This window comes from Apteryx rowi, unplaced genomic scaffold, assembly GCF_003343035.1.
Source record: "Apteryx rowi isolate R43461 unplaced genomic scaffold, aptRow1 scaffold_114, whole genome shotgun sequence".
NCBI classification, from domain to species: Eukaryota; Metazoa; Chordata; class Aves; order Apterygiformes; family Apterygidae; genus Apteryx; species Apteryx rowi.
The window spans coordinates 312,331-337,826 of record NW_020447353.1 but is presented as its reverse complement, the minus strand read 5'-3'; the positions used below and the strand labels follow the sequence as shown (position 1 = coordinate 337,826).

General features: G+C 37.5%; 1 protein-coding gene across 1 annotated transcript in view; it reads right to left on the bottom strand.

Annotated features, from left to right (window-relative positions):
* GREB1 (growth regulating estrogen receptor binding 1) overlaps window positions 1-25,496 on the bottom strand; it is a 116,390-nt gene that overhangs the window by 27,966 nt on the left and 62,928 nt on the right. Inside the window, exons 5-21 of the mRNA XM_026079172.1 lie at window positions 19,766-19,948; window positions 19,306-19,449; window positions 17,829-17,954; window positions 15,818-15,940; window positions 14,793-14,930; window positions 14,445-14,630; window positions 13,528-13,878; window positions 12,687-12,815; window positions 11,056-11,181; window positions 10,402-10,599; window positions 10,135-10,315; window positions 8,118-8,310; window positions 7,378-7,514; window positions 5,705-6,044; window positions 3,883-3,998; window positions 2,795-2,994; window positions 880-969 (exon numbers count right to left, since the gene is read on the bottom strand). Of these exons, the coding sequence (XP_025934957.1) occupies window positions 880-969; window positions 2,795-2,994; window positions 3,883-3,998; window positions 5,705-6,044; window positions 7,378-7,514; window positions 8,118-8,310; window positions 10,135-10,315; window positions 10,402-10,599; window positions 11,056-11,181; window positions 12,687-12,815; window positions 13,528-13,878; window positions 14,445-14,630; window positions 14,793-14,930; window positions 15,818-15,940; window positions 17,829-17,954; window positions 19,306-19,449; window positions 19,766-19,948 (2,961 nt within the window). The remainder of the gene's footprint in view (window positions 1-879; window positions 970-2,794; window positions 2,995-3,882; window positions 3,999-5,704; window positions 6,045-7,377; window positions 7,515-8,117; window positions 8,311-10,134; window positions 10,316-10,401; window positions 10,600-11,055; window positions 11,182-12,686; window positions 12,816-13,527; window positions 13,879-14,444; window positions 14,631-14,792; window positions 14,931-15,817; window positions 15,941-17,828; window positions 17,955-19,305; window positions 19,450-19,765; window positions 19,949-25,496) is intronic.

The window sequence follows — 25,496 nt, the reverse complement described above, 5'->3', positions numbered from 1 at the left end:
TCCAGCAGCACACCTCTCCTTGTTGGCTCCTCCACCACCTGTGTCAAGAAGTTGTCACCAACGCTCTGCAGGAAGAACCTCTGGGACTGTTTGTGCCTAGCTGTCTTGTCTTTCCAGCAGATATGAGGGTGGTTGAAGTCCCCCATGAGAACCAGGGCCTGGGATCATGAGGCTACTTCCAGCTGTCTGTAGAAGGCCTCAAGACTGGACCCTGGGGGACACCACTAGCTACAGGCCTCCAACTAGACTTTGCACCACCAGTCACAACCCTCTGAGCTCTGCCATTCAGCCAGTTTCCAATCCACCTCACTGTCTGCTCATCTAGCCTGTTCACAGGCTATTTCTTCATAGACTACAGAGATGTCTACACAGGCTGACATCTAGAGATAGCCCTCAGCTCTGAGTCAGCTCTTATCTGACAATCATGTGTCTGCATTACTGCAACACTTCATCTGATGCAATATAACCTGGCTCTCAACTCTCTGGTGCTGCGTAATGCATTAATACATTCATACAGCTTTTGGTAAATTGTTATAGCTTCAGTGAACACACTCAGGCATGACAGTACTAAGTGAGGATTCATAATTCAGTGTCACATATTAGAGGATTGCCTGTTATAGAACAAACCCACCTTACAATTATTTTTCAAGATAGAAAAGATCTTATTTCATTCAAGCCAGAAAAGATCCTATTTCATGTATTTGAGGAGTGTGATTCTTAAATGACTGATTCTTAAAGGCGTCTTACAGTGACCCCATTAAAGTAGGCATTGACAAAAGCTTAATGATTTATGCCTTTTATTCTTCATCTAGCAATTTGAATAAAAGGGCTCTTTTRTGTCCTAAATATAACTTAATATAAATGATCTCAAGGTCTTACTGGAAGCTTTTGAAGAGAGAGACGAAGATGCAGAGTCATGGGAACGAGATCTTTCTCTTTTCATAGGACTTCTCTTTTCTGAAGTAGAGCCTGTTTCATGAATGGTGACAGGGGAAAACGAAAACAAAATGCATTTTAAGCAAGCCTCTAAGAAGTGACAGCTACATTGTCAAAATCAAAGGGTGAGGAAAAGCAGGTAAGAGTTTGTCTGGGTTCTGATTGCATTCTGACACTGTTCTCAGTGTGGAGAGTATTTGTTTGTATCATGCAATGTTGGATCAGCCTATGGACTGATCTAATTATGCTGAGCTGCAATGGCCTCACAAAGTCAATGCTGCAGCCAAGAGCTGGCAATTACTAGCCATGTCTCAGTCACGTTATCTCTTTCCTACCCATGCCTTACTTTCCACTCTAATCCACTGTCAGGGAAACCAACTGACAACAAGCCCTATTTTGTCAGTATGTTATGAAATTACCTCCTACCCCATATACCACAGCTTTGTGGCCAGATTATATCTCAGAATTTGGTGATGACAGGCCATACTTAGACAGCCACCAAGGATATACACTTGCGGTTCCTCGCTTAGGCTTCTAAGTTAAAATGCTTGTTTCTGTAGAGTTTTATTATAACAAAGAGAGATGTAAGCACCTCCAGCAGACATCTTGGACCATGGGTCTTTCTTAGTGTTCTGAATTGGACTCTGGAGGAGCTTACCATACTTCATGGACTAGAAGAGTAGTCTCATAACTTAGATGCCTAACTAGACTCCAATCACATACAGTCTTGTCTTACTTTACACTAAATGGAGAGAAGTAGCCATCACGAAAAAGTAGTTGGCTATTGTTGACAGTCTGAGGATGACCTTAGGTATTTCATTCTTATATCAAAGGTATATATTTTATTAAAGTAAATAGTTGATTATTTCCTTACCCTGATCTGCTATCCTTATTATTAATAAGTAGGAGCTTAATAGATGAACATTAATCAATTACCCTCCTTCTCACAGTACAGAAAAAGAAATGACAGCACACAGCATGAGATTTAACTAACCTAGGGGGTTAAAAATTCCTTGTTTTCCACAGTTGCAAGGCACAATAGACAGTAAAGAAAAAGTGTTAAGAACCTAATGATGCCTGATAATGTCCATCATCTACCACTCAAAACAAAAATCCAGTTCCTGAGTAAATTATTGTTGCATATTTTCACTTTTATATGTTCTCCTTTACACTAAAGAATAGTAAACTCAGCAACTTCACACTTTCCATTTGAATTCATGGACATTTTCAAGCAGTACTCAAAAGTTAGTATACTCCAATATATTCTCCAGCCATACTATCTAATTTTACAAAACTGGAGATTTTTCAGCTTGACTATATACAGTTCCCCCAGGAAGAGTCTTCATCATTGGCAGTATGTAAGCATATGGTTAGGCAGCATTTGTCAGGGATAGTTTAGGTGGAGTTGCCTCTGCTGTGAGGAAGGGGATTGGGTCACTGCTTCCGAAACAGTAAAGTGCGTACCTCCCTGCTGAGGGGGAGTGCAGCACAGCACAGACCTCCTAACAGTGAGCTTTACCAGGTGTATTCACTTGAGCTCCATGTGATAGCTGCTAGAATGTATAGGGCAAAGAAAAAATAGCACTATAGGAGGGAGACGAGAAAGCCAAGAGAGCAGAAATGCAGCAGCAGGACTGCCACAGATTAAAAGGCAGCAGCAGCAGTGGTCCCTGGGCAGGGAGCAGGGAAGGGTGAGGAAACAGAGATTCAGTGAGATGAAGGGAAACAGAGGAGCGGAGCAGAGCTGACTCAGTAAGGCTAACTTCAGAAAGCCTCATTGACTAGATGCCCATGCAATCCTGCTTTTTCTAATACAGCTCAGTCATTTTACAGCTTCTTTTATTGTTTCTACTAATACCTTCTGTCGCTATTTCTTCATCTTCATTATCAGTGCTGCTTAGTTTCTCTGGGTCGCTCTCTAACACATCATTCACAACTGCTTTCTCTGTATGAATTTCTGAGCTCACAAAGTACGCTGCCAAGCCAAGCTCTTGCTCCAAGGTTGTCCTTACCAAGGAGGATGAATTTATTAAACGTAGATCACAGTATCTCAATGATCTGGAGAGAAACAGAGGGGTAGTATGAAAACTCACTGTAATCTACTCCTTTATTTGTTTTACACATGCAGCCAAAGAGGAATTTTGTCATGATCCGCTTAAATTATGAATGAAATAGAACACAGTATACCTTTTATGCTTGATAAATTTATCACTGTGGCATATATAATTTTATTATCCTTAATCTATTTAAGTAGCTTAATCTAGTGCACTGAAAATTAGCATCAGCATAAGAAGCAGAATAGTCATGTGGGTTCTAAGCCTAACATATAAAATAGGAATCAGTTGAATATACGAAAGCATCTGGTGCCATTTTAATGGCTCTAGGGTATCAGGCCTGGCTTCCAGGTACCACTCCAGAAGGCATGGATCTCCCCACAGGTCCTGTGTCACATATGCCAGCATCTTGCAGATGTCTCAGATACCCTGGGGTATTAGCTCTAGATACCTTTTTTTAGGCACCTTTACTCTCTCCCCTTAACTGTGACATATCTCACAACATTTTTTGAGCTAGTTCTATCCTGTTTATGGCAAGGGCCAAGCTGAACTTGAGGGGAATTCTACATGCTTACACCAGCAATCTACCTTACCCACCTGTAAAACAGAAATAATCTCACAAACCTCAAAAGGTTTGAAACTTGTAGCAGAAGTCTCAATTCTAACCCTCATTAATTTTCACTGCCCCAGACACACCAACTGCCATTTTCAGCTCCCATGTTTTTTGGATTCATGATACAAAAACTGCCAAAAATGAAAAAGAAAGGCCTTGCTACTGAAATCTCAGTTTGGGGCTCCCACAAACAATGACACAGTTAATAGTTAGCCATCTGATAAGCAATGGATAAAAAACTGCCACTGAGAAAATACAGTATTGTCAGGATCTTCTTACCGTGGCAAAGACTCCCCTTGTGGATCCATACCACTGAATATCAATATACAAGGCAGACCTTCCAGTTCCAAATAGGTCTGTGGCCTCCAGTCTACATCTTCAATTTTCTGCCAGACCTGATTAAGATAAGAGACAGTGTTGGACATATACATAAGGCACAAATAGAAATACAGAAAAAATACTTTATGGTCCTTTATATGGATCCATTTGTACAGTGAATGGATGTTCTACCAAGGGAAGCTACAGAGCAGAGCCAGTTTCTAAGTAGGTAGATTGCACAACTTCCTAGCACATTACTGGGTAGCCATCTTGCCTGCTGCAAGGCTGAGGAGTTTGGGACAGTGTGTTCTGGCCTGAAAAGCCTCCCTGCCTCCCAGGTGTGTAGCACAGAGGTGAGAATGTACAAGAGTAGATACTGCAACAAGGAGCTGCATTCCTTCCTTCTCCTGGGGATACCATGGAAGGAGCACCCATATCTTGCAATTTCTCCTTTATTTCCCCATTCCCTGGCTCTGCTCTGGCATTTTCTTTCTCTCCTCAGCACACAAGGAGACAACAAGGATGAGTAGGAGCTTCTGGGGAGAGAAGAGCATAGAGGATTGCTTCTCATGGCAGTTAAAGTATGTATCTGTGAGTCTAAGAAAGGAAATGAGCTAGGAGTGAGACTTTTGCACCTTGGAGGAATTAGGGGAACCTGAAAGTGTCAAACACATACACATACCGCTGTCCTCACTTGCTATCTTCTGAAACCTCCTGCAGTCCCCCACCTCCCCAAAGCTGTTAATTTTCCTGATAACTTCAAGAGATGTTTGATAACTAGATCTATTGTTTGACTGTTTAGCATCAGGCTGTACTGCTTTACTCACACCAAAATTAGTACATTGTGCTGTGGCATTGATCTACAAATAAGGAATGAGCAGTAGAAGTAACAGTATGATGATTCAGCCTCTGACATTTGTTCATTTAACACTGTGTTGTGCATGTTGGAGAAAATAACCAGGATGTGATTCTGAACTAATACTGATTTTTCAGGATAAATCACTCCTAATCTATAGCAGAATGAGATCAGTATTAGGCCCTGGATCTCAAATAACTTTTTCTAATGTATATCAAATCAAACACAATGCAGAATGTACTGTATATTGTACAACATGTATATTGTATATACACCATCCTAGAATGTAAATACATTTTTATTTTGGTGATCAAGTGATAGGCAGTGTCAGAGGCCTTTTGTTATATAAACGAGCCTAGACCCTGGACCTAAAGTAGTGAATCCATGAATCTATGAATCAACCCCTGGTCCAGACAACATCAGATACTGAGATGTGAATACTGGGCTGTTCTAGGACCCCTAACTAGCATACTGGGATTTGGTGCCTTCATGCCATCTGCTGGTGACAAGAATAACATAACTCTCAACTGGTCCATGATAAAAATCTTTTGCTGTGCTATGACTATGACAATTCTGTAACAAAACTGTGACAAAATTATGACAATTTTTAGTTGGCTTTTTTTCCCTGTTGTTCATGGTCTGTATATATAAAAGCAGTTCAGCTGTTTGGGATGGTCGCTGATGGAAGTGAAGTTTTACCCATATTAGTTAATACCAAACTGAGCAACTAGAACATAACATAAGGATAGTACAGGAATCACAGAACATGAGTCTGAAAGATAATAATCATGCTCCTTATGATAGCTTTTAATTTTTACTGGTGAGACCTGCCCTTCAGCTTACATTCATAACTCTCACCAATAAAGTCTCCCACCTACCCATCTAATGAAGTGTGTGCTTCCCAGCATATGTCATTCTACAAGTTACCTTTAGTTGCTCCACAAAGTGCTTCCCTATTGTGATTCCGGAATTAGGATTTCCCAAGATTATTTCAAAGTTATCTTCAAGGGCTAGTCTTTCCCTTACATTATACAGACGTTCATATGCCACTGCAGCCAGCGGAGTACATGGAATTCTCAACATTACCATGAGGCCATGACCACTAGGACATTGTCTTGACGAGTTTATTAGGTTTTGGGTGATTTCCAGAGTTTCAACTGAGGTGTAATTCTTCATCTGAGAAAGACCACACACTGCCATCATAGCTGCAGAGTAGTGTTGTATGAGGACAAAAGTCCTTATCACCGCACTGTGTAACCTGGGAAACCTGAAATAAATGGTGAATTAAATAGTGAAATATTAAAGTGCCAAAGTGAGAAAGCTAATGTTTTACAAAATACAGCAGACTCAGGATTTTAGCCTGTTAAAAATGATATCTACTATTCAACAGAACAAAATCTCACCAAACTGCAGACAGATAGTCTTTGCAAAGTATCATTTCATAACCAGAACTGAGCATGTCTCTCCATTTCTCAAAAAAGATTTAATAAGCAAGAAGTCCAGTAAAGTTACATTATGTCAAGTTACCAAGCAATCAGAATTTGCTAATGCACTTAGTAATACCACCGTTCAAAATGAATACACTTGTCGATGGGTACAGTACTCTTCATGATATGTTTTTCTGAGCTTTTTCTCTCATGTTTTCTTACTAAAATCCTAAACCAATTCATTTTTGTTTCCAAGGGGACCAAAAATATAGGCACCATCCCAGGAGAGCTACAAGTTCCCAAGTCCAGGTATATATGCTGTTTGAATCCCCAGTCCATAGAAGGGAGAGAGATGGATATGCAATAGCTTCCTGTCCTCTGTTTTCCACAGAAGTTAAATCCAGGTGCACAGTACAAATAGGAGATATCACTCGCTCAAAAAAGAGCCTGATATGCGGGATCAGAACTCCTCAGCATGCTGCAGCAAGCCCCAGCAGCTAAGTGTGGATGTGCTCAGTTTCCCAGTTAGCAATACAAATATACAAGGTTCTATTATTTGTTCTGTCTATTCTTAAAGACCCCCAAAAGCTCATCCACAGTTGCATGCATGCACATAATGTGTCACTATTCTCTTCCAGTGATTTTAGACTTTCTGACTCCCTCCACAGGGAGCAAGAAAAACTAACTGATGATGTATTTGCAAGCTCTGATGATACTCTGCAGTTTTTACCACTGATTGATGTGCACAAATTATAGTGATATCTCACTTTCTCTTTGTGGTCCAACTACGGCATACACAAATTATATACATCAAAATCAGCCTAGGTCAGAAAGAGATAATATTGGACAAAAGTAAGAATGCATTTGAGATTACATGATGATGCAATCTGAGATGATTATAATCTAGAAGTATCTACTTGTTCCAACTAACATCACATTGGGCTAAACAATGTTGACAGTAAGAGACAGCCTAGACTGATTAGATCACAAACCAAATATATACAAAAAATAAGAGAGAAAAGGAGAAAATAAGAGCTTGTGAGATGCTCTTGAATATACATTTTGTCCATAGGTCAGCAATAAAAAAAAAAAAAACAGGTTTCCAGCTTGCAGTCCAATAACTCAAGTCACTAGACAAATAACTTCCTTATTAAACCAAAAAGTGTATTGTACCTTTTTCCCAAAGCCATGACCATTGCTTCAAAAGAGCTGTCATATCGAAGCAGTGGAATACTATGTCCAGAGAGGGTGGACTCAATGAATTCTGACAGTCCAAAGTATTTCTTGTTTTCATGGTATAAATCTACACCCTAGAACAAATGAAGAAACAACAATTTAAAAGTAAATTCTCTCAATTATTACTTTATAATTGATTAATCATTGATATTTGATATATTTGCAATCCCTTTCTCTAATAAAATATATATATTCAGACATATATCAAAACAGAGAGAAAGAAACAGAATTAATTTTTGTGAGAGAAAGAAGAAGACTCAATTTTTTCCTGTTTCTTTCTCTCTTCTTCTCGCTCCCCATAGATGCATATATATACACAGAACACCTATATAGGTATAAATATGCACACATATGTATACATATGAAGAAAATCCAGGTATGTACATATACTAATACAGTAATGCACTAGAGTGAGATTTTCAGATGGTTTCCAGTTATGTAGCTCAAAGATTTTTAGCAGAGCTACTACAGTTTATAAAAGATATGAAGGGAATGAAGAAGACAGCAAGAAATGAAAGGATAAGCAAAGCGAAAAAGTCTGCCACAAACTAAACAAGAAAAAGATGCCATGCAAACTTCATTCTTGTTCACAAAAATCATGGGTCCTCCAACGTCTTGCCAAACATGTAAATGTGACATAACTTATGAAAATCTCACAAAAGCACCTCAAATCTTACATTGCTGTATGAAGAAGGCCAGTGGATCTCATTGTAAGGGCTGATATGAGTATGCTGTGTCTGCAGCGCATAGGGGAAAGAAGTCACATGGAGGGTCACAATATTTGGCGCCTCTTTCACCTCCCTGCAGTTCAACAGTCTATCAACAAGTCCTGTAGACAGTTCTGTCTGAGGATAAAGGCTATGCATAGCACTGCAAAAAAGAAATCCAAAACTCTCCAAAGTGATTGTCACAAGGGAACATTTGTGTCAGCGGAATAGCTTTACCTGCATGTGAAATTGAAGTTAAACACGTACAAGAAATTTAGGACTTTATTCTGTGCCCTGCTTTTGTTGCATAGAAAGGATGAGAAGAGAAATTCAAGTTATTTCACTGCAGCTGAAAATTTCTAAGTCTGGTAAACTCCCTAGCTAGCAAATTACCAGGCTCTAACAGCCTCCAGAATATGAGAGAGAAAGGATGAAAAGAAGTCGACATTATGGCAGTTACCAATAGCCACACGGTCCTCTAGTAATTATGGCCAGATTGTTAGTGTTGCCCTTAAGAAAATATAATTCTTACCTACAAAAATCAATGCAGAAAATGACAGACAGTAAGTCAATATGACAGAAATACAGAAGAAGACTACCTGTGATAGAGGTATTATGAAAGGGAGTAGTTACTGTTAGACAAATGCCAGTATCATGGAACACATATATTCAGTTCCTTGCTCCAGTGTAATCTTCAGTCCAAATTCATGCTATCTAATTTTTGGTATTTACCTGCAATGACTAAGTTACAGGCCTACTCACTCCAGTCTTCATCTGTTATCAGTGAAGAGTGATAAGTAACTCTAGAAACTGAGTCCACCCATGATCTAAGTCAGCCTTTGGAGATGCCTGTGTCTGTTGTGATTGTGTAGGCAATCCAGGGCAATTACACTCCTCATTTAGGCGTCTCAGTTAATTGAATTCAGTTAGATGCCATGAATCCTGCTCTGCAAGGTAGTCACTTAAATATCTGTCACTTACATATCTTTATTAGATAAGAGGAAAAAATACCAGTGTTAAGCACCAATAAAAGTACTTGCCTACCACTCATGGATGCTATATGAATAAATACTTCAAAGGCTGTGACAGCTGTAACATAGGTCATATAAGCTCCTAAGATAGAGGAGAGCTGAAGAGGAAACCCTCATATACGCAAAAATGAAAGTTTGGGGAAAATGATCATTCTTAACCAATGTGAAAGCCAAGACCTTGTCATTTCATTTGCAAGTGAAATGCCATAGTGTTTGGTTTCAGAAACACTACCATGTTCCTACAGTTGGAACATGCTGGTGTCTCTGGAACTCAGTAAGTCCCCAAGCTCCCCAGTGCCTCAGGAGCTGTGAAGCAAAAGCAGCCCAACTTCTCAGCAGGCCGAGCGTCAAGAAGCCAAGGAAATATGGCACTGTGGGGGAGCAACGAGCTATGCAAAGCTGACACGAAGCCCAGTAAGCATCTGTCAGAAACCTCTGATTCAGTCCGAAGTTTAACTGAAATCACTACATTTCCACAGAAGTTTTCAATTCTTACAAATCAATGATTGTAGACAGAAAAACATTGTCCTGGAAAACTTCCCATCAGTTAAAGAAATAAGCAGCAGTGTTGGCTCATTAGTTGTCTAGTCACTGTGGAGAGTTTTTGCATGTTTTACAGCCCAGAGGACGCTGACAGAGGGTAATGAGCTCTGTGTACTTTCACAGGAAGTCTTCTGTTGAACAAATGACAGGTAGCCAAAAAAACAATGGTGGTGGCTGAAAGAAGATAAGAACAGTGAGCAAGGAAAGTTGAAATGTTCCACTGAGGCATAATATAATAAGCAGGATAGGGATAAGTGAAGGACCTTAAAAGAAAATGTTTATTCACTTCATGGGCAGATGATGTCAGCAGAAAGCTGTAAACAAGATGAAGGAAGGGATAAGCCAAAAAGCTGATCTTGAGAGCTAATACAAATAACAATAATTTCTCTAAAAACAAGTTACAGTTCTCTTACCTCATTAGATCCCAGTGTGCGTGATCATGGATTAGGACAAACAGTGTGTGTGGATTCTGAATAGAGTTTTGTAAGAAGACTTTGAACTTAATCTGGGCCTCTACATCTAGCTTCATAACATACTGTTCCGCCCTCTGCTTTGTGAGATGCTCCTTTTCTAATCCCAGTTCTAATAAAATGCCTAAAGAAATGAAACAAATATCAGTATTTACACATACAAATTTAACAAGTTTCTGTATATCTAAAATAAAGATAACTAGCAAGCACCTGAGTGCCAGAGGTGAAACAAAGTCTGCTGATAAGTCACTTCGGAGGGTGGAACACAAATCAAGAAATCAATTTTCTCAAAGGAACCCAAATCAAGATTTTGAGTGCTGGAGTCAGCAATTGAGCAAATATGAGACAGCAATTTCTGAGCCACTGCTAGCTGGAATGGACGAATCTGATGTCGCTCAATGTCATAACCTGTAAAGAGGCAAAATTTTGTTTAGAAAAATGCCCAAAGCCTAACCTCATGCAAAATCTTATGTCTGGCAATGGATGATTTATCTGCTTTTCAAAGTAGTTTGCTTGTGAGTAAGAATTATGCTCCATGAAAATCTAAATGGAATATGCAAAGAAATCTTTCTGCATTTGGGCATTTTAGTCTCTTAAATGCCTCACAGGGCTGAAGTTGAACTCACACAACAGTGTTCTGCTATTGCAGAGGTAAGGCTTAGAGCGTCAGAGACTACAATATTCAGTGGAATGAAGCAGAGCATCCACCACTGTAAATATGGATAACCCAAAACATGAGTTTCTGTTAAACTCAGACAGAATTCAAGAGTCTAAGGCTCTGTCCATATGCATCTAACTGCAGACTCACAGACCTAGTCTGAAGCACCCTCTCTCTCACCTCTTTAGAAAATCCTCCTTACTTACTTGTACATACAGCTGCTCCAGTTCCATTCAGCATCGTTGGTTTATTTACTGAAGCAGAAAGAGATGAAGAAATGTGCCCTTGGTTTTCTTGATAAAATTTCTCCAGTAAAAAATCAATGTCACCCTCTATCAAATTGAAAGGATAGTGGTATAGACATCCATGTTAATAATAGGTGCAATTCATACTGATTTTGTGTAGTAGATTTTAAAGAGCTTTCTGAATGCTAGCTAGTTGTCCTGCCCTTAGCTTACTGGTTCTTTTGTACAGGAACTCTTTCATTATTTTCTATTGTGTCTGTTTCTACACCATATCACTAATTAAAAGGCCAGAGAATGACAGACCAACTCTATATAGGACTGCTAAGGACTTTTATAGAGGATTGTAGAAAACCTGCTTCAAGGCCCTGCTTCAAATCAGAAACTGCAAAGATCTGAAACTGGGTTAGTATATGCCCTAACCATTGAGCTTTACTGTTCACTAATAAGGATTACAAGAAGCTTTGAAAAATCTGATATAGAGCATAAATATTTTTAAATCTTTAACATTTTTGAGAGACAGACAAAAAAATTGCTTATAAAGCYGAAAGAAATATGAGTTTTGTGGCTACACACAATGCTGAAGCAAGCAAGATACGTTTTACTGAACTATGTGCATCTGCAAACATACCCTATTAAATTCGGTGGGGGCCCTGCTTACAGATGAAAGCTATACACAGAATACAGCGTGCCTGTCCCGAGTACTTAGTATTTTCTCAGCATTTGGAAAGATGTCTGAACATGCCTGAACTGAGCTTAGAATGGCAGTGTCTGCCCTGCAAACAGCAGTCCAGTGGATGTGGATAGCAGCTATTTTTAAAATTTTCAGTTACTTGTTCTGCCCAAACAATAGCAAAAGCAAGGGATTTTGAAAACCATTCTTTGAAGAAACTAAGAGCAGAAACACTAACACAATACAGACATGACTGTTCCAAGAAAACAGGATTTCTCTAAAATGACCAGTCAAAATATCATGACATATCCAGAAAGTGTTCTTGTGATCTAATTACTGGGGTGGTATGAATGCCAGAGGGAACTGTGACGTCCCATTAACACTGTCAAGTGCACTGCATTTGCTCTAGTTGTGTGATATAATTACATTTACCATGTGGCTGTAACTAGCTCTGGACAGTCCTGCCTGCAGTAATCCTCAGTCTATTCAATTAAAAAACAATCCAGTAACCCTGGATCTCTGCAATTCTCCTCTGTTTGCCATGCATCATGATCAAGTCGACAGTATGGCCAAGTTCAAAGGACAAATCCTTCCTTTGATAAAAGAACTGTGTTCTATCATGGTCAAAATGAACTATGTGCTTAGGGCAAAAGAATTTATCCATTCATATGCCTGACTTCCACAGTGAAGAACTGTATGCTCAATGACTTGCTTGAAGATTTTTATGAAACAGAGAGATTTTAGAAACTTACACTTTTAGGAGGAAATTCAATTCAAATCTACTTTCACAGAACTTTCTCATATATTTTTATATATTTCTAATAATATCTTGCTTCTGAAAGGTCATGAGCACTGCAATTTTCACTGATTTAAAAGGTTCAGGCAGGGACTTGGAAACATCTATTTATAACATACTATGTACCTGGGCAGAGGGTGCTAAAGAAGGATCCCAGAGTTTCGACTTTGCCTGTGACCAGCTGATAGTTAACTTCCTTTTGGTAGTCTGAAGGACTGAGCATGCTCTCAGACAGAACTCTTGCCTGATATTTCCCTAAAAGACAAAAAAGTCCATTTGAAAGCATTTCAAGCTAAAGTAAAAATGTTCTAAATGATAATAAAAATACCATCCAGCTAAATGAATACCACATACACACAAATAGCACAAATGAGCCTCTTTTCTCTCTAATGTATATGTACGCACACACGTCTGTAGGATAGATTCATGATTTATAATTCTCTGTATTTCTCTCCCATTTTAGGAAATATGTGTTAATACAGTATATAAAAAGAGCATATAGATAGTCAAAGGACTTGTCATTTACCTTACTCTCATAACGAATCTTTGTGTGGCTATTCGCATCATTTATTTAACTATCAGCATAGCCCTTGACAGATTATTGAAGGGAATAAGGTTAAAAGACCATCTTTCAGAAACTAAGGAAATGTTCAGTCCTCTGCTCAAAGTAATATTCCAGTCACAAAGAGCAGGACAGCATTCTGTGTCCGCTATAACTCTCCATTATTTATTTGTGATTGTATTGTATGGGATTCCTTGGTAAGAAAACAGATAATGAAGGCAGCATGTGATCTGCTGGGGACAAACAAGCAGCTGTGTAGTATCACCTTGGATTCATCAAAGCTCATTATTTCTTGGTCAAAGCTCTACTATCTGAGGCAGCTTACTGAAACTCCAACCTAACTCCTTGTAACAGAGAATATGGTATTATTCAGGTTTGTTTGGAGATACACCCTTGGGATCTCACCTGTTATCACAATGCAGGAATCAATGGCTCGATTTCTACTAGCACATATGATCACCACGTAGTTTGTCTTTATTAATTTTCCTTCAATGAGCAGCTTAAACATTTCTGAAAGCCCTTCAGCCAGAGAGTAGCTGCACTCAATGATATGGACACTGTCATTACAGGAACTAGCTGCCAGGCCTGCCAGCCAGGGAAGCTGGGCTGAAGTCACTGGTGCAATCTGGCTGGGCACCTGAGAAAAGGTCTGTGGAATAGCTTGTTGGTACTGACGGATTTCAGAGAGGTGTGATTCCCGCCATGAGCGCATGAATATTTGTTCCAAATCCTCAATCAAAGGGACCTGGTCTGAGGCTTAAAAAATTAAGAGGAAAGTGTTCATATCACAAAACGATTAAACAAAGATGTTGAAAAAAAAATCAGTTCTTCTTTCAAAATAAATATTTTTTAGAGATGATCATGTTTCAGATTTATATGGAGTGGAACCAAATTCTACAGTTTAAAGTCCCTTTATGATACTCAGGTAAAGCTGCCCTAATTGGAACCTGAGTATGAGCAATTAGGAATACTGAAGAGGTTGAGTACTGTCTATGCCAGCTTAATACTACTTCAAAGAATGGCACTGTATGCAAGGGCAATGAAATACAGCTGTTTTTATTTTTAGTTTTTAATGGCTGAGCTCCCAGATTATAAAAGAAACTGAACTTTGCATGATTAGACTTCAATGTGTGTCTGATCTTCAAGAACAATCAATTATTTAGTTTTGTTTCAGTACCATGAACAAAGTTGTTCAATACAAAAGGTCCTAAGACTAATACTTAAGATCTACTAGCAATACTGTCCTGCCCTAATACTCCCTCTCTCATTTGCCAGAATGTAATGTATCCATTGTAGTCTACCTGAATGAAGAATAATCTTACCTAGTTGAACAAGGTAGTAGACTGTCAATAAAAGCTGCATTTCCTCTGAAATAGGCTGTATTGTGGAGGCACCGTATTGTTCATATGCTCTAGATAAAGACTGTGAATTTCTGTAGCAGGTGTACAGCAAAGGGCTCACTATGATATCATTAAGGTTTCCGCAAAGATAGGGGAAGTTTCCATGACCTATAAAATACACAATGTTTGTACACATCAATTTCATAACTTCCCATGTAGGTATTAAAAATTTTTAAGAGCAAACCTTTAAAAAATGACAGCTTTAGCAGTCCTTAGCAGTAGGACAGGTCTTTACATATCTCTCACAAAAAAAGTAAAAGGTTTTGTTACCTTTAAAAATAACTGGCTTTGCCTTACAGATTTTCAGCAAGTTGTCAGGAACTGAGACAGGTTCTCCTGAGCCCACCATTGGAGATGAAGCTGGTCCCACCAAAGCAGAATGTGGTAAAGATGATTGGCTTCCTCCATCTAAAATTTCATGCATAATATTACTGTCAGGTCTAATACCAACAATATTGATTTCCTCAATGAAAAGTTATTAAACATCATCTTACATCCACATTTAATATCAGTTTTACATACTTTTTACGGTTACATCATACATTTCATGAACTGTTACTACAACCCATATTACTATGTTAAATTCCCTGGAGGATTAATTGTATTGCTGAGGCCATAAACATCACATATGCATCTAAAGATATTGAAATGGGTATAAACAAACAATTCCTGGTATGAATGCAAGAATACAGAGATGTATGTGATATTAATGCACAAATAATTACAATGTGTTTATTTGTATGATATATTTAGTTTCTTTGATTCTAAGCAGGTTTTCCTGCTATACATAGTAACAGAGAAAAAATTAGATTTGACAAACTTTAAAAGTTGTTCAATCCTGATTTCTTTATGGAAATTTTATTTTAAACAATAGTACAGTAAAAGAAAATGTTTTTGGGAAAGCTGGTTTGTTTCACTGCATGCAACTCATCTATATCTGGACTATAAAATCCAAGTAAGTGCCAAGAACACTGTGGAAAATAAGTGAACTTGACCTGACTTACGACACTAATTTTAGTGTCCCAAAGGTGTTTAGTTGTCTAAAGATGGACACAGGCACCTGCTGGGATTTATTAATAATGATTGGATGACTGGATATTAATGAGAGGTAGGCTCGGAGCCTCAAAGCAAAACCAATGGAAATAATGTACCTAAACAATTTTGAGAAAGTAGGTATCCAACATCTTTCAAAACTCTACTAGGAATCTGCATGCACCTTTAAAATATTGCTTCTTTTTCCCCATTATTTGCTGAATAATAAAACCAATATCATCACTATCTTGGGTATAGCTTACCATTTTTAATTCTATTTGGAACATGTGGGTTGAGCTGCAAGTTCCAAGTTTCTGTAGATGATGGAGATTCTGGTGACCAACCTTTATGACGCTTTTTTGGAGGCCCTGAATTTGTTAAAGTGCCTGAATAACAGTAATATTTCAGAAAAGTATTAGAATATAATGTATTCAGTTTTGTGCATGATAATTCATTATGTTTGGATGTATTGGACATGTACATTAAGTACTGTGGTAGACAGTGTCAGTTTCACATATATAATATTTTTTTGTGGCTTTTATTTTACTTTGCTATGTCCTGCTTAAGTATCTGGAAACTTTCTGGTGCAGATACCTCTTAATCATCTTGGTAGACTCCACTCATTTTACAGCACTGTTTATTCTGAGAGACGTGTACTGAGAATACTTCATGTGTTATTTTGAAGTCAACACTATCAGCATTTGTTCCTTTTATCTCTGAACACACAACACAGTGTTCCAGGTGACATACTGCTGAACAAAATTTTCAAGGGTTTCAGGGTCATATTAATAAAGATCTGAGCCCTTTTCAACACTTTTCTTGTCAGGATTTTTGCCACTACCTGCTGGTTATCATCTCTGTTTTCATGATATTCCATATTAATTCCTAGAAAATGACTGCTGCACTTTCCTCCTGCCCACTTTTAGCTCCAACACCCTTGTTTGTATAACAGTAACTACCTTTCTCACAGTTTTTCTGGGAGGTCCAGGTCATTCATTTCTTTCATCTTCTTGTGCACTCCTGCAAATTCCCAGAATGATGAACTTCCACTAACATGAAGTATTTCTATTTATTGAGAGTCAAAGGTCCTCCAGGAACTGCTCAGCAACTTGCAGGACTTCTCTCTTTCTATTTCTGGACATGACTATGCAAAGCCATAACAATTTCACACTGGTAGGGCTATATCTCCTGACAGAATAGTTAGTCCCACATAAAATTCAAGACAGAGTTAGAATTTTTTTTCAAAAGAGATTACAATTCTAAATAAACCTGAGGTCTTTAGATCTAGAATAAGATTGTTCAAATGTAGAACCACTTATGATACATAGGTTTTTCAAAAATCACTTTGACTTTTAAACTTTTACCACGTGAGGGCAGTATATAGTCATTTGTTCTACTCATGCTTTCATTAAGTTCCTTGGCATAATGTTGTGGCAGAAGTGTAGTTTCAAGATAATCAGAGCAACATAATGTACTTTTTATTTGGAAATGCCTTACTCCTTCCTACAGGATTATCTAATATACTGACATGTGAAGGTAATCCTTCTGAAATGAACTGGGAAGATCAGTCTATTGTCTACTGAGAATGTGTTACTGCATGGAAGAAAGAGATCAAGAATTGAACAGGCAGAATACAGAATTTGGCTTTGATGTTCACAGAACAACTTGGGAAAGCTTATTCTAAAGTAGAGCTATAACATGTTTCTAGCCATAACAAAGACTAACAATAACTTTCTTGCTTAAGCAGGTCAGTGACACAGAACACAGTTTGTAACAGAAAACGCAAATCTTGCTGGATAATAATGGTTCAGTGAGCACAATGTCTTAAATTTGGAACTAGCCACCAAATTCTCATGCTCTGCCCCATGGTGAACTGCAGCTTAGGAAGTATCCCATGAGTAGTTACTTATAAAGTTTTCTTATTTCCCTCTGCAAAATCGTTTGGGTGAGATTGATGAGAATGTATCAACATTCTCAAAGAATCTAGATATCAGTATATAGCTTGTACTTCTCTTAAATGAAATCAACTGTAAAATGTAATGATAAACTTCCAATTAATAATCTGAACTGTAATAAAATCACGGATGAAAACATATAAACAAAATTTCTCTGAAAATTAACATGGAAAAAAGAAGTGTTATGGTCACAAAAGACTTGGAATAGTCACTTCTGTTCATACAGGAAATGATAACAATTATGTCATTTATTTAATTCTTCTATTACAATCATGGAATATAGAGTTTAGAGTGATTAAACAACAAATCCATGTAATACCTAACACTGAAGGTCTTGTCAAACCTGACAGGTTATTTTTCACCAACTGTTGTTTAGGAGATTCCTTGCCATTATAAACCACTGAGCTGAATGCTGCTGTTGAAGGGATATGATCTGTGGCTGCAGCTGGTAAGAAAAAAGAAAGTATTTACAATATATGTTCCAGGATCAAGATCCCCACTTGATAAAATAAACTGATCATTTGATCATTTGCTTAAACAGAGCAATCAGGATCTGCTCAGAGTGAATGCAATGCTGAATAAAATAAACCCACTTTTATATATATATATACAAAATCTTATACCAGATTATTGCTGTCTAACTCCTGATTAAGTGACTAGGTAAAATCCCATTCTGCAATCAAATACATGTGTCAGATCCTTTAGACCCTTTGCAGGTGGACCCTAGCTCTTATATGATGTTCACTGAAGAACCAGTGAAGATAATGAAGAGAATCAATCCTGGTTGCTTAAATTAACTAAAAATCCCCTCAGCCTCGATTCAGATTTGTTGTCCTGTTTCCAAGCATTTTTTAGTTTCTTGAGTGTGCTGCATTAAAAAACAGACAGGTTTTCTCAAGCCTAATATGCTTGTAATTAATGTAGCTCTTTTTATCTATTTAAACTGTGACAAATGAAGGCCAATACTGCTGTTGTAGAGAGATTAGGTATTTGTTCTGGAGGGGTACCAGCATTCCAAATCACAACGATTTAACAGGTTTCTATCTCCTGGAGAGAATATAACCACCAACAGATGTTCTTCAGTTCTCATATGTGAATCTCTGTAACAGTTACAGGACACTAGAGAGCTGTTTTCATTATAAAGAAGCTCAGATAGATCACTTTAGCCTCTATCATCCATCATCTTTTATTTATGTCAGGGTAATGGAAAAGCAAATGGTTCAATAACCATTTTTAGTGTAAAAGTTACAAATATTAATCATTAGTTTATTTTTTAATATTAAAACAACTTTTTCTAGCAGAAGAAAAAACTCAGACACTTTTAAGCTGATATCCATATAATCTACAGAAAAGAGGATTCTCATCATAACATAAAATAGACTGGATCAGAGGAACGAGCTGAGGTGACACTGGTTCCTGTAACACTTGTCATCTGTGACCAGACAAGCAATAGCTGCCAAATGGTAATACCTATTCTCAGCAACATTAAAATTAATGGCTCTTAAAGATTTGGTTTGCCTTAGGTATGAGCAAGCTCCAGAACACCTGACCATTTAATTATTTCCTAACTTTTTATACATTACTCTGGAGAAAAAAGATGCCAGCAAGAAGACTCCAAAGTATGATTCCTTTCTTTATTTGTAATATATCCTAAATTATTCAATTTGGGCTTTTTTTATGAAATAGTGTGTTCACTTGTTTGTCTTTCCGTTCATACAAATACACACAAATATGCATACACAAAGTAGTGAGTGAGACTACTTGGTAACCCAAAGTGTTTTCCTTCTAAGCAGTACCTGTTTGTTGAGTCCCAGCTGGAGCGTTTGGGTTTGTTGCTGGGAGAGGCTCATTTGAGAGGCTTCCAGAGGGGCCTGAACTTTCTGGCAGCTGGAACAATGTGCTCGAACAGGTGCTGGATGAAGACTGTCGGCTTCTGAACTCTTTAGAAAACAAGAATATTCCTATGCACTGACAACAGTGACATTTGCTTTTTCTTTGCATATTTGATTTGATAATTTCAGACATGAATTACTTAGAGGCCACAGCACTTGTAAGGGAGGAACTGATGCCATCAAACATGCTATCCTCATATTAGGTCAATTAATTGCTTTCTACAGCTGTTCTAGTAATCACCTAGCTTTAAAGATTCTTTCTTCAACTGGTCTGTCTTAGGTTTTACACAGACGCCAGTCCCTGTGATATCTAAGCTTGGAGGATGAAAACCAGAGCTTGAGCAAGACAGCTTCATTATCTTACCTGCCCCTTTCCAGCAGATTACAGATCCTTTGGTCAGAGCTCCCTGTGCATTCCTGACCAGATAATACTTTAAGTGTTTCTGTTTCTTGGGCTGAGTGGTCAGTTTAAGATTAATGTGATTGGAGAATTCCGTAAAGTAGCAGAAACCCTTCTTGCCACAGCCAACACAATTGCCAGAGAAGCCTGATAAAATAAACAATACATATAATCTTATGAAATAGGTGGGTCACTGTTAATAACATCCAAACAGGACTTTTCCCTGTACAGAAGCAGCATTTTTTTTTCTTAAACAACTTTATTTTTTCATTTTCCAAAGTATTTTCATGCAAAATTTTCACATTGTATCAGACCAATGAAACTCTCTGAAAATGCTAATTCCCACAAAGAAACCCTACAGTGTGCAATTAGAAGATAATCTGCCCCAAGGACACTTACTTTCTATTCCCTACTCATGCCCTGAAGCATTTAGGTTTCTTTAACTTTAATCAGACCTAATGCACATTTTGATGTTCTATCACCCATAAAAAGCTCTGCTTCTGAATTCTAATAATAAGATAAGATAAGAAATAATAAGATAAGAAAAATTCACAGAAAGTGAAATAGAAAAGACTGAAATAACTTACTTCAGAAAAGAAGTAAATAATAGAGGATTTTTTTTTAATTATATACAATGATGAATGTTTAAAGAATGAAAATTGGGAGGTTTTGCTCCTTGTCTAATGATGCAAGAATTAGGGTGTGTTCAATGAACTGAAAGATGGTAAAAATAAAATAAAGGATTTCACATAACATATGGAGAACAACTTTGGAAATAAATAATATAACTGGGCCAATAATATGGTAGATAGATTAAGAGTCATTTATGAGAATGATAAATTCAGTCATATACTTTCAATGAAATTATGTTTTCAAACTAACGTTCAATACTTTCTTTCTTCCATAACAGAAGTGAACTGAAATCATAACCACTGAAATATAATACTTTGTAAACACCTGTTGCTAAGATATATATAGAAAAAAGTGGTTTTAGCTTGATTTACAACCTGATCACTTTCATTAGTTTTCAAATGTCTCAGAAGAATTTATTAAAAATCTAAGTTCATGTGGCAATTGCTCTGGTATCTACGGGAACAAGTATTTAACAACTGTTGAAAGATGCCTATTATAGCTCTGATCCTGGTAGGCAGGATGATAAAGGTCACTATGACTCCTAAATCCAGGACAAGTCAGGACTCTGCATAATCCTCTGTATTAAATCAGCACAAAAGCATCTGTCTAACAGCACAGCACCTTCAGTTGCTGCAATAAAGGCAACAGCAAAAGGAAGCAAAAATAAAATGGATGTGTTAAAAGCTGTAGTGTTTGAAAGCATTTTAAACAGATTAAGAAATCGCAAAAATGCTTCTGTTGGGAAATGAAGACTTCCTGTGTATCTTGGCAGCATTCTGAGCATGACCAGCAGCAGTGCAAGTTTTGCCCGGTGGCCAATTCCAAACCATTGTTTGTTGTCAAATGTAAGCACAAAGGGACCATTCCCAAAAGCAAAACAGAAGTACCTGTATCCTGTTTCATCCTTTTGCTCAGAGTAATCAGCAGGCTGCCAAAGCCACAGGTAGAAATATCTGTCCAGCAGAAAGTTGGATAGGGGACATAAAATCTTTTCATGTGGCCTTCAGATCAGCCACTAACAGTAACTCTTGTAAATCACCATCAGCCTAAGCTAGGTTTAACAAACAATAACTTCAACCTGAAGCAACCTTTTGCCCTGGTCATCTACTTTGACCTCTTTGAGGCCTACTGGAAAATTAGTACACACTTAGTATAGTATATAGGTGAGACCTAATAAGAATTCAACAGATCTAGAATGCCCCCTTGCTTTGAAAAGTACATGGAGAACATTTTAGAAGTTTATTCTTTAATCTTCTTTTTAAATCAAACTGTCATCTTTCACCTGAAGCTTGCCCTAGCTTCTGTGAATTCAACCAAGACTCCTTTCATGCAAGTCCATTCATCCTGGTTTGATGCCTGCTAAAGCCACTCATTGCTTTGTTAATACAGCTCAGCTCTGACATCACAGATACAATATAGCATGATTTTATCATTTCAATGCTATAAAAGTGCTGTTAAGTCATTCCAAATTGCAAAGCTAACTCTCAGACTGAAGCATCTGATGCCAACCTTACCCATAACACTATGTTTAGCAGAAGGGATTGAGCAACACCAAGAACCCAAACATTTCATAACTCCCTCTTCTCTGCCTGCCCTGTTTACTTGCCATGGGCCAAGGTAGCAGCTGATAGAGAGGACAGCTTATTTCATAAACAAGCTGCATTAAATATTCTTCCATACATTATAGAAAGGACAAAGGTCAGGGGAGTCAGGGCAGCCATAAGGTGGCTCAATATATCTATGTCATGGGATTGATTTCACAAGAGAATTAGAAATCAATGCCTGGAGTTTAGAGGCTAAAAGCCTTTCACCTTTAGGTCACCAGTTCAAATCCAACTCAGTTCAGTAGTGACTTAAGGCTGTAACTCTCTGTAGATTGTTTAATCAGAGGTTATTCAATTGTATCGGATATTGTATCACGTGCATTTGCTTGAATTTGCCACATCACAGTGATCAATTACCCACAATTTTAAAAGCACTTCCACAATAGGGACCCTGTGGTCAGAGGCACCTTGGACTAAAAGGGTATGAAAACTGACCTACCTTCTCATTGGGGAAATGATTCCTTTGGATCAACATTGAGCTCATGCTACGGATAAACAGAGGACTTCAGACTGGAAGAATATCCATCTAATATGGGCATAATCTAATCTTTCATGAATTGGCAGGTGTCTTCTTGTTTCTCTTTTAAATTAATAATGGGGTTTTAATTAATGTTAATATTTTTATGGAAGGTTATGTAACTCCTTAAGACAAAGAACGATCATTTTTCAACAAAAATATTTTTTCTGTTCAGTTCTACTCACAAGCAAAAAGCACACAAACACTAACAATGTTCCACATTTTTCCCTCCCATTCAGTACCACTCCATTTAAAGACTGAAGTCCTGCATTTGAAAAATAAATGAAATCAATATGGTCAACCTAAAAAGCTCCATTGTAGCAGTAACTCACTGCTATTACAACGGCCTAATAGAATGTTGTACATTTTAACAGAAACAGCCACAGTATTTTATATTACAATGTTTTCTTACACACAGCTTACAATGCAAGCAAACTAGTCTTTTCCTCTGTCATTCCGACCTCGGGACCCACTGAAAAAAAGGATTTCTTATTCCCTGCTAGGGAAGTGGGCAGCTGTTTGGTCTTTTGGGAAGAAAAATGATGGGTGAATAGCTGCTTTGTTTACCATGAGAGACTCTCCTTGAGAGGGAGAAGAGGGGAAAAAACCCAAAAGAGAAAAGCCTTTGGGACTACTAGAAGTTAGCTGCATTTATTAGGAAATACTAAACACTGCACAATGACAGAAGTGCTTCCTCCATCTACGCATTCCTTCAGGTCACAAAGCAACAAGAAATAGCTTCCCAAAGGCAGAAAAATGAGTCTATTCTGCAGATTAGTAAAACTTGTGATCTAACTTGAATAACATAAATACACAAGGTACATGCTCAGGTTCCTCAAACATGAAGAACTTTTGCTGAACAAAAACATAGCCTTTTCAAGAAAATGGGATTTTCCCATGGTATAATACATCAACTGTAAAAACAGACAAACAAAACAACCTAACCCTTCAACAGAAGTGACTTTCAAATCACAAGCACATTTGCCTTGATGGTGGGACAAGCTATTAGCATAATCAATAAATTGCCACAAGCCCCAGAGGCATATCAACAGCCTCTAATGGAGACAAGCCTGTAAGTCAAAAGCTGGTCAGGAAACTACCAAGACATTTCCTGTTTTCTTCTGGAATTTTTATATGCTTCACAAGCATCTGCACAAACGTACACAGGCAGACCATGAGAAATCAGGAAACTACTGGGTATTGCATTAGTGTAATAAATTCTTTTGGAAAAAAACTACAATAGTGATTAAGAGCTGCCTTACAAAAGCAGTCAATTAAGAGAAAAAAAAATGAAATCAAGAAAAAGCAACGTGGTTCAAGGGTTACAAGTAATGTGGGTGATTTACTAATAAGCCTTGCCAAAAGTGTAGCTCACTGTGAGTTCTGACTCACAGTGACAGCTCATTTTAATTCAAAATGAATCTCTTCCCCTTCACTAAGGTTTTAGGGACCACTTTCTGTGTTCTTTCAAAAAGCCAACATGTTTGAAGAAGAATGGCCTAAGCCTAGAATACCAAAAATAAGCCTTCTATCCCATCTTTAGAGAGCACAATAATAAAGAGAACTTTGCCTCTCTATAGTAACTGTCTATGGAAAGTTCTCAGCTTAAATTTAGCACACCACAGAGAAATAACTGTGTTATTCTAATAGGCAAAGAATTTAAAACAAGAATGGTTCTCTTTTATGTTACTATGTGTCCGAAAATGTGAGACTGTGCATGTCTGGTTCTAATTTTACTTACCATAATGTGCCTTAAGTATAACTCCACTGAGTTCATCCTAACCTACATCAGTGTATGAAAACCAAAATCAAACAATCATTTCTACCTACAGTACAGTGTATTGTACCAATAATATGTTATCTTGATGTCAATAAGATATATCATTTTTTTTATCAGCTTATACAGACCAGAAATTTTATTTTATTTCCAGATTTTGGAATTTTTAAGATTTTGGATCTTAAAGTATGTAAATTCTTTCAGACTGAAGCTTGTTATAGAATATGTAAAAGTTATCCTACAGCATTACTAAAATTCTTTACAAAAGAATGTGATTCACTGGTTTTCAAATGTAAAACGACAGCCAAGAATAAGCATATAAATGGCTTCAGGAAACTAAAATAGTATTAAATAAGCAAGCTTAGGATACAAGTAGCATAAAAACCTGTCAGTTATGTTCCTGTTGCCTTTTTCTGTTCTTGTTTCGCATGCAATTAACAAATACACTACTTCCTCTCTGCTAACAGCCTAAGGAGGTTAAGCTGTTAATAGTGCAGCACTGAATGACTTGAGTGGTACAACATTCCTGTCTTTATCTTTAAAATGACAACAAGTTGGTGATTTACAATCCTCTTAATTCCTTTACAATCACTGGTAAAATGTACTGTGACCAATCCAGCTCTGCAAGATAACATGAGGAAATAAGTTACTGTACACAGAATTACGTTATGCACCTTCACACTACGCTGTCATCCCAAATGCCTTGAAGAGTTACTCAGCTGAGATAACAGCTGAGTTCACATAGCGTCCCTTACTGTTTGTGAAAGAGAATGGTTAAAAAACACAATGACATATGTTTCTTTGTTGCTGTTTAAAGCTCAGAGCAGTATATAGACAGACTATGCAGCATTTTGAAACTGATATATAACAACCTAAGAATGCCTGACTGTAAACAGAGTTCTGCCTTAGATTATATGCCATTTTCTCCAATATAAAAACTACTCCATTTTAATAACATTCCTATTTAGTTCATTCATTCACATGATTGCAGATCAACCCTAATTATCAGATTTTGGATAATGCTAATGACTAGCAGAAGGGCTATAATAAAAATACATAGCAAAACCTAGTTTTACTTCAGCAGCTAGATGTTTAAATAGATGAAAAATAATAAAATTTTAATTATTCTCCACAATTCTCATCTTAAAATAATGTGTAACATAA